Source organism: Buteo buteo, chromosome 4, assembly GCF_964188355.1.
Source record: "Buteo buteo chromosome 4, bButBut1.hap1.1, whole genome shotgun sequence".
Classification (NCBI taxonomy): Eukaryota; Metazoa; Chordata; class Aves; order Accipitriformes; family Accipitridae; genus Buteo; species Buteo buteo.
The window spans coordinates 68,433,225-68,443,224 of NC_134174.1; the positions used below are offsets into that span (position 1 = coordinate 68,433,225).

The 10,000-nt window shown below is 41.0% G+C and overlaps 1 protein-coding gene across 22 annotated transcripts in view; it reads right to left on the reverse strand.

Moving 5' to 3' along the window:
- EBF3 (EBF transcription factor 3) overlaps window positions 1-10,000 on the reverse strand; it is a 136,311-nt gene that overhangs the window by 46,085 nt on the left and 80,226 nt on the right. For 14 of the 22 annotated variants that reach the window (XR_012650192.1, XR_012650193.1, XM_075026639.1 and 11 more), the window contains 2 exons: window positions 5,803-5,884; window positions 2,666-2,810 (listed from right to left, as the gene is read on the reverse strand). Coding sequence is in view for 20 of the 22 variants with exons in the window: in XM_075026639.1 (XP_074882740.1) it covers window positions 2,666-2,810; window positions 5,803-5,884 (227 nt within the window). In the remaining 2 variants the exon portion in view is untranslated. The remainder of the gene's footprint in view (window positions 1-2,665; window positions 2,811-5,802; window positions 5,885-10,000) is intronic. The other 8 variants (XM_075026634.1, XM_075026626.1, XM_075026627.1 and 5 more) reach the window with 1 other exon arrangement.

Sequence of the window (10,000 nt, forward strand, 5' to 3'; positions counted from 1 at the left end):
ATTTGCCGTGCTTTTTGTGAGCTCAAAGGATTCAATGGCAACCTTCCACAGTAGCAGCAGGGGGAATTAGTTTACTTGGAAACGATCTGCGAGTGTGTGTATATACTGCTGGTGAATATTAGATGATTGGATAATGAGGTGTTAGCAAGGAGAGGCTACAGAGAAGTAAATATCTGTGGTTTTTACCGGGCACTTTTCTTTAAAGAATGTGTTACTAATGCAAAGCATACCATCCTAGATGGAAGATACGGCTTGACAGGCAAGGGGACATGACTAACTTGAAGCATGACATAAAACACCACAATTTTAAGCAGGGTATCAGTATCTAGTGTTATACCCTGACCAGAAGGAGACAGAGATTTTCAAGTAGGCAAGGTTACGATTTGGGGAATTCTCTCTGTGGGTGACACCATCCCCGTTGTAAGAGGCTGAAGCCTATTCCAGCTCCACGAAAACCCTGAGAAGTTGTGGGGCTGATTTCGGGAGGAGCCACACCGGTCGGTGACGCTCGCTGTCCTAACGCTGCTTAAACGCACGGGGAGCACAGCCCCGCTCGTGAGGATGCTGGGCACTTCCGAATTCCACCGACTTTCAACGTTTGGAACCCTGGCTCTGCCATTCTCTCCTATGTTCAAGGGCATTTTGATTCTCTGCTGCCATATTACGGGAGTGTTTGCTTTGAGTTATTTAGTTACTGTAATTGTTATTAAAAGTAGGACTTTAAGAAGCAGCGTTCAGATTTTCACATTCATTTGCAACGGTGCAGCTTACTTGAATGAGCGTTTATGGGAAGTTAGGCAAAGCGGATTTGGCACTCTATTTTTAACATTTAAATAAAGCAAATCAATTACCATATCGCAAAAAGGAGCTATCGGTTAGTGACGTTTATGTAGATTTTCTGTAGCATGTAAAAGTGGCCTTTATTTTTCTAAGTGATATTTTCTGCTTAGAGTCAAATTCTTTTCATGCAGCTTACAAAAATAAATACTTGTATTTTGCTAAGATCATAATAGCTCATTAGAAGAGGCTGAATTTGGACCCAGACTAAAACCTAACACCACAGGGCTGAGCATGCTTACTTGAACCTATAATGTTGCTAGTTCTCGCTCTCTGGGGAAGGAGAGGACTAGGGGAGAGGATTCAGCCTTCTTAATTGTGAACCTCATTAGTGACGGTTGCTAGGCAAAACACACACCTACTTTCAGTGCATATGAAAGAGATAAACAATACGTCATAGACCATAATGACTCTGGTGCTCAGGGCGACCTTTAATTATTATATTTTTGTTCTCTTATACCTTAGTTATTAATGCAGAAAAACAAATTAGTTTTGTGTGTGTGGACTGCAGCAGATTTGTAAATCGTTTTCCATTTTTTGATGTCTAGATCGTATTTCCTTCTGATAATTGTTGCTTGCCTCATTCATTTCTCTGTGTGCCCATTGGTAAATACTATTTGAAATGTAAAATGACAATGATTGTATTAGCAGCTTAGTATTCTGTTGTTACTTTAATTAATTTTATTAGTGTAAAAAGCCATGATCCTGTCAATATGTTAGTAACAACTTGCAAGAGGAGTCCCATGGAAACTGATGTGCGTGGCCTGGCCATGCAGCCATACGTCAAATCACAGTGGGTTTGAGAATTCTAACTCTTGAAGAACTGGAGATGTATTTGACCCCTATGCATTTAATTTTTGGTCAGCCCTGAAGTGAGCACGCAGTTGGACTAGATGATCATAGTAGGTCCCTTCCAACTGAAAATGTTCTGTTCTACTCTACTCTACTCAACTCTGTTCTATTCTATTCTATTCTATTCTTTTCTATTCTATTCTAATTTTATTAAAAAACAGGTTACCTGAGAGACAGTTTGTATCTTTACGCTGGTGTATTTTGCAGTGCGAACAAAGTGATATTTAAATCTAAATGACTATTTGGGGCTTTGTGGGAGAATAAATACATGTGTGCACGTGTACGAGCGCAGCTGCAATTGTGTGCCAGTGATTCGGAGGCTGATGGGCTCCAGAAAGATAGTATTTCACAATTCTGGATTTTCAGAGACACTTTCCATTCTCCTCTTCATCTCAGACTATCTTCTTTTAGCAGTTCAGGCAAGAAGTCAATCACATTGAGTCAGTCTGAAGAAAAACATTTTATGCTGTTTTTCTCATACAAACCCCCTCCTGCCGTAATCTGCAGTAAGGCCCAGCCACAGGAAATTGACCTCACAGTAAATTCTTTACAGATTCGGTCATGTTTTTACCATCCACTTAAACTTGCATACATAACCTGAGACTGTACCTCTGGATCAAGGAATATGACAAGCCAAAATAAAATCAAGTCAAATTAAATAGCAAGAAAAAGCTGCAAGCAAAACAAGACTGAAAAAAAAAAAAATAAATAGAAAAAGATGAAAAATTGGTTGTGACTGCAAAACTGTAAGTATTAAATAAAGAAAGAAGTCAGAAGCAAATTCAGAAGCGCCTGTATTCTGGTTGACAAGGGCTGAGAAATACTAATGGACTTTTTAAATGGGTGGTTTGATGGATGACAGAAGAAATTATGTAAAAGTAAATGTAGTAGTGTATCAACATAAAGTATGGTGCAAAAAAAAAAAAAAAAAAAAAAAGCATTGCAAATAAAAAAAGACATGTAAATGTGTGCCTACCATTTTCCAGATAAGAAGGGGCCGTACCTTCTGAGGGGTCAAGGCGGCGAGCCCGCCTCCCGTGTTTGGAATTGTTGTGTACAAACATGTTGTCTGAGACAGCCAGCACGTGGCCATCCACATTGACTGTTGTTGATACAACAACCTGAAAAAGAAAACAAAAAACAGAATTTAAAAAAACCTGCATATTTTCACAAACATAGATGCAGAATCAGATCTTCTTTTAAGACAAAACAACATCGCAGCCTGTTACTTTTTGCTTTAAACAAAGTGAATGACAACTATGAATACATCTTTGTTTATGTGGCTAACACTGGTGATTTTTAACTCACAATTGTTTCTCTTCAGAACCTGCTACACTAATTAGAGTTTAATCTCCTATTATGCTAACAAATGAATTCAATTCAGGGAAATATTCTTCTAGCCATTAGTTTCAGAAACACCCCTCTAGCCACTCATTTTAAAAGCTGCTGTTTTGATTGATCTGTTGATATATTGATTAGATAGTTTATCTAATTAAAATTTGTTCACTTGAGACTGTCTTCAAATGAAGGGTTGTGAGGATTCCAAATAAAAAAAGCTTAATAAATCAGGAACCATCGTAACTCCCCATTTTTTCTTCAGTAAATGATCTCCAGGTCAGTTTTACAATTACATTTAATGTCTGATAATGAACTTTTTTGCATCTGAAAAGACCGAGTTGAATATGAATAGTGAAAGTGTTTTCAATCCATGAAAAGTATCCCTTCTCAAGTTCATTTGGATGGTGATTGACCCTGGTATGTCAATGGAATTTCCTCCTTTATTTTTGAGTGAAAGGCTCCTATTCTTGTGTCCAGGTTCAGAGTCCGGCCATAGAAGAGATGATGGATAGGGCCTTCTTTGGCTTCCAGCTGCTTCTCAGTAGAAAATGGAAAAGGAACATATGCAAAACGCACAACCTTCACGATAAAAACACCTACACAATGGAGTTGTGAAACTCCTTCCGGAAACGATATCGCATGAACACAAGCCAAAGAGGAAACCGTGAGATGCGCCTGGGTTTGTGTGGAACACGGCTTCGTAGGTCAATCGCTATTATCCCAGATAGACAATTACATCTTATTTAAATACTCCAGCATGGGCCCTGTTGTGTGGGTTCCAGATTTTCTAAGCGAAGTAATCGCTCCAGCATTTCCTTTGGGGTTTAACGTTAGTAGAGTCCTTAAAGTCAACGGCTAAGTCAGGCCTTATCAACCCTACTGGTGACGGCGGCGAAAGCTAGTACAAATTTTAGCTTTTGCCTTCTGTTTATTTTACTTTTGGATATAACAAAAATGATTGCCAGGGCTCTCACGGCGCTCCTATACCCAAACACTTAATGACCAAAAACGGAACGGGAAAAACTAGCCTCCTTTTGCACAGAGCTGGTCCGAGGCATCAGAAGAAAATTCTTGTCTGCTTCTATGTTTTGGATCACCTCTGATCCTGTTTCTTATTCACAACCCATAATTAGCTTTCAGCTATCACAGCACCTTTCCTGCGTATCCTGCCTCCTTTGAGACAGCCATCTGCGGTACCCTTTAGAACAGCCCGAGGGCAGTTCTCTGCCAGGCTGCTCTGCTTCCCTATCTTTGTCCTCCCAGAAGTGGACACTTTCACTCTTGTCAACATCCACTTTGGAGAGTGCTGAGGTTGCACACTCACCTTGGCCGCAGAGCTGCTGCCGGGCCACTGGGCTACCTGCTCTCACTTTTAATGAGATTCGCAGACTTCAAGAATTATTGCAAAACATACAAGTGTGATTTTCAGCAAAGGTTTCTGGATTTGGTTCCTAGAACACGGTATATTGAAAAGACAGAGAAAGGTGTATATAAAAATGACAACTATTTTTGTTCTGTCATGTATATATAGGTCAGTCACCAAGGGAAAATACTGTAGTTCAGCAAAAGAAAGTAGACATGCTATGCTTTGTTATATCGGCTTATTCCTGCAGTGCACCTAAAGAAAGGTGCTGAGACAGTGAAACCAGTTAAAAATATTGTTCAAGATCTGACATACTGTTAAGTCCAGTTAAACCTTCTGAGAGGCAGGGAGATTAGCTAAAGAGACCCAGGAAAGTCTTTCTAGTGCCTACTGGCTCCATTGTCGACCACAAGATCGCTCATGACTGATGCTTCATTTAGTCATCGGTGAGACAAAGAGGACATTTCCACTCATTCCAGGTTTGACCTTCTGTTCTGTTCAGATGGATCAATATCACCAATGCCACGTGAAGCTGAGATGCATGAAAAATGGAAGCTTGGCTCAATTGTTTTGAAGAAATATTTTTTCCAGCTACAGATCTTTTCTGTTGGCTGGCTCAAGGGTGCTGGCTTCACCGGTTGGTTGGCTGTGCATGAAAACAGATGTCACATGTTTTGCTATCAAGTTTAACCACAAGTTATTCTTCTCAAAAATAAGAAAGTTTTGAACATCTCAATACTACTTTATTATTAGTCTCAAACATGAATCATTGTGAAATATTTTGAAATCAAAAGCATGTATTTCCTAACAAGCATTTCAAATGACCCCAGATACAGAGGAAATAATTTGTCCATCACGTCAGCTGCCTCTCTGTAGTGTTATGATTCACCACAGGATATTTCAAAAGCTGTAAGGAGAAAGTGGAGTATTAAACATTTTCTAACACAATTGGAATAAAAGTATGTGGGTTGGACCACCGCTGTTGGATTTACAAGTTGTGAATGTGAAAAACCCCTGCGTGAGATCCAAACTTCACTGCACTTCGTGGCCATGTCTGTTAGTAAGATTATGCTACTCAGTCTACATTTGTAAAACCTCTGCAGGTCTGAGCACATACCACACTACAACGCAAGGTGTTAGTACAAAGGGGAACTAGGGAAATACTTTCTGAGGAGAGATCCACTGGCTGCAGCATTGATCCATTCCAGTCCACTGCAGAACTCGGTGAGTCCCAAGAACCAGCATTTAAGTTAGTGGCAGAAATGTAAAATACAATCAGCATTTCTTTCTAAGGCACGCAGCCTTAGAACTACACTAAGTAGAAGCACTGATACTGTTTTTTCATTTTAAAAAGTTCCAGATGAAGATGTAAGTCATTTATATATTGTTTATTCTTTAAGAGGGATCTGTACCTGGAATCTTCGCATGTCTCGTGGGTTGCCTGCATTCTTCAAACAGTTCTGATTGCACTTGAGGAAAAACTTTAGAAAGAATCTATAAAAATACAAAATTGAAATCTATTAGATTCATCAAAATGTAAATCCAATTTTAAAAAAGTTTAATAAAATTTAATCATAAATAGTTATACCCAAAAGAATACTGGTAGTGAAATATTACTTTCCTATTAGTTAATGAACTTATGTTAAAGCATAAGATCTCTGTCATAAACAGAACATTATTGCCAGGGAAAGGCAAATTTATATTTTTAATTTTTCAACAACTACAAATGTATTGACTCCAGGCCATATCCTTAGCTCGGTGTGGGAAAGTTGATTTCAATGACTCATTGACTTCAAAGGCAATGACTTACACCAGTTGAGAATTTGTCTCTATTTTTTTAATACATTTTATTTTTTCACAACTTATATTAGCAGTAATGACCTCTATGTCGAAAAATTCCAAGGTAATGAATGATCAATCTTCTGAAAAACACTTGGCTTTGCCTCCGGTTTGGAAACTCTCGCTATTCAAAGGGACTCGATCCAACTCCTGCTGACTCTAGGGAGATCCAGGCGGGATCTGCCCACCGGCAAGGCCCCGGTTCCCTCATTGTTTTTGAAAGGAAAGGAACATGGCAAATTAGGCCCTGTCTTATGACCTCTTCAACCTCTGCCAGCCTTTAACTGTGAGGAGTCACTCTACCAGGGGATGGAAATCCAGCTTATTTTTGCTGAGCAGCAACCAGCAATTATTTAGGACTAACCCTTATCATCCAGGCACCTCCCCATAAACCGTTTTTGTAGCAGCGCTGCCTCCTGGGAACACAGCAAGCACTTACAGAAGGGGGAAAAGCTTGGAAAGATGCAAACTCCCTTACGCCACCCTCCCGTACTGGAGCAAGGAGCAGATATGGGATGTCTCCACCTTGCAGGTTATCCAAGATGAGGACACCCTCACCGTCCTGCCCTCGCACAGGAGGACGTTCACAGCCTAACGCCGCCTCTTTTCTTTAGGTAGCTATGTTCTCGTGTTTCATAATTTAAAAAATGTTCTACGGGTCTGGTTTTCAGCTAGTGACTGACAGGTAATGACAAGCAAGGCTCAGGACTTTCTTTTCACCCAGAGTTTCTCAGATGCTCCAGTCCCACAGCTTGTGCTGCCCAACTCCATACAGGGTGAACAGCGAGGTTGGGCAGAGCTTTTACATTTAGAATATGAACAACTATTACTTACTCATGTCAATCTTTCTAAGTGACCGTGACTATTCTTGCTGTATACACCTCGCAGAAGTTTCCATGTGCCAACAGCATTCCTGGCAGGAGGCAAGCCAGGTACCTCTCCCCTTCTTCAGCACCCAACATGTCCCAACTGCGGCCAACAGAAAGTACGACTGTGGCTGCACCACATCGCGCTCCCTCCCGTGGAGCTTCGAGAATCAGAGAGGAGCATTATGGGAGTATTCCTACATCATAAACTGCTGCTTTTAATCACAGCTCTTCCTTTTCAGTTAAACCTTGAGCAGGACCCTAATATTAATACAGGACTCTAATGCTGAAGGAGCAATCTCTCATATCAGAGAGGCAAGTAGGGAAATAACTACGTTTACTGAAACTGTGCATAAATAAATCCATGCTGTCAGTTCAGCTGAATGCACTCTTCTTTAAAACGTCCTATCCCAAAATCTGTAAAGGGGTTTTAGCTGAAAGAGAACTGGATTTCCGCGGTGGTTGACGTGATCTCCTAGCTCGGATGCTCACTTGAACTCAGGTATTCTGGACACTGTTGCAGGGACACAACCAGCGACCCCACGAAACTGCATCTTTGTAAGCCATGCCCTCACCCTAATTTTATCTGCCTTTGTTTTTGTTGGTTTTTTTTTTAAGATGCTTATGATCTCCAGATCAACTGAGTTTAGGCTACACGTAATGGCATTTCTATCACACCTCTATTCTTTTTCGCACACCTTCCACCGCACGGACTGCGACGATGTCCAAGGACCAGCTGATGCCCATGTCGGTACGGGACCACCAGGCGCTGGGGAGCCAGCAGCTGGGGCAAGCCTCCAGCTTTACGGCTCCTTAGTGCCACAGCCAGGCTGAAGAGGAGTATCTTACCTATTTTTTTTCTGATCTCAGATGGGTGTTGTGAGGCTTATTGAGCTAATGTTTGTAAATTGCTCGGAAATTCTCCAATGAATTGTGCACTAGGAATGCTAAGTATTGCTCCTCGTGGATTGTTTCTAACGTGAAGCATTCATGATGAATTGTTTCTATATAGAGAGCTCACATCCCATCAAAAAAAAAAGGGCCATTAAGAACCCTTTCACTAAACGTCAACTGGAACTGGTATTTGTTCAATTATTTGGTGAAAAGGACCCACTCTTGGTGGAATTAGACATCTTCAAGTTTACTAGGATGACCCTGAACACTGGCATAAATATTGAAGCCACAACGCTGGGGTGAACACAGGCGGCACTTGTATTTCAGCTCTGCTACATTCCTTCATACCGAGATATTTTATTTTGTAATCTATGTTTTCAGAGAGTTCATGGAGCACAGGTGGCATCAGGACAGGACTTTCAGAGGAAGGCAACGTAAGTTAAAAACCATGTTCCCAGGCAGGGTGTTCCTCAAACCTTGCCAGGAGAAGGTGACTGAGTTGATCATTCCTCTCAGCTGACCAACAAGGACCATGGGCGCTACGAACCCATCCTTACTGCAGAGAGAACAGGGCCAGATGCTTTCTCTGTGAGCCCTGCACTCCCGAGACAAGATCTCTGTGACACAGCAAGAGGCGAGGAGCTGGATCGGAGCTCCGTTTGGTCACATCTCAAACTTTATTGCTACCAACAGAATGAGAATGCAAGCCTTTCTAGATTTGGCTCTCCTTGCTATATTTTGTATTATATGCACAAATTGTAGTCTTTTTTAATAAATACAGTCTTGCAGAATAGCCTTCCTAAACATACTAAGCTGCTCCTAAAATACTGATATGGAGAAAAATGCAGTCTTTGTGATGTTCCTTTGCTCTGATTTTTTCACGCTGCTAGCAAGGGGACTGCTACCATCTTAATTAAAATGTATTACCTACTACAAGACTTCACTATTTTAAGATAAAATTTACATCTTTTATTAACTCACCTCACCTATACACTTAGCTCGCGATGCCTCTCAACGCCCATCTGCCATCCGTGTACAGTAAGTCACTTGATATTCCACCCACCAATTTTTCCTAACAACCACTGTGCAATTAAACTCAACACGTTCAGTTGCGAGGTAAATTAGGCACACCTGCGGCCAGACTTCATTTGAACTGCATCAGAAAAGGACCTAACAAGGTGAGAGCGTACCACAAAGTTATAGGCCTGTCAAGCAATTAGGTTTTCACTTCTGGGACATCCGCACAGTGCAATTATGCTACACATTACAACCTGGCTAATCTTCTGAACAAATGTCATGTCTCGGAGAAGCTAGTAAAAGCAGTTCATCTGCAAATGTGTCTGCTCTTAAGCCTCCACCTTATGCACATAACAACCTACAGGAGACTTTTTTGTGGTATGAAAGATGTTTTTTCCATAGAAGATTTTTTAAACCGTGCAAGTGCCTTTTCATCCTTTTCACCTCTTCTTAACCTTTTTGAGAGGAGGCGTTGTAGCAAATAGACCAGAAAGACTTTTGTCCTTGAATTTCAGCACTAAGCAAGAAAATACTCGGTGTTATAAGCCTAAGCGGTAGCTTTAGTTTGGTCCAGTTCAAATAGTTTGGCTAAAGGAATATTTGTGGTGGAAACCCACCTATTACATGCTAGAAGCATCATTAGTAAAGCGTATTACCACCAGACCCCAAACAGAAGCGTCATTCATGCCAATAAACCTCAGCAGGAAGTAAATATTTAATTCTTTTTATTTCAGATACCTAGTATGAGTGTCCTGGTGACAACACCCTAAGCCAAAATCCGCAGTGTCGATAGGCGAGATCTCTGGTAAGGAAGTCAGCCGAAACCTGCAGTGAGAAGCAGCCTCCACCCTTTTATTCAAATAAGATCTTCCCAACGTCCGACTCAAACCGGACAGAGGACAGAAAACTGCATCAGCCCTGCAGGCGCCATTTTGGTTTACTCTGATAATTCTCTTTCATTTTCATCTGTATTTCAGGTACGCAGTTAGTGCGT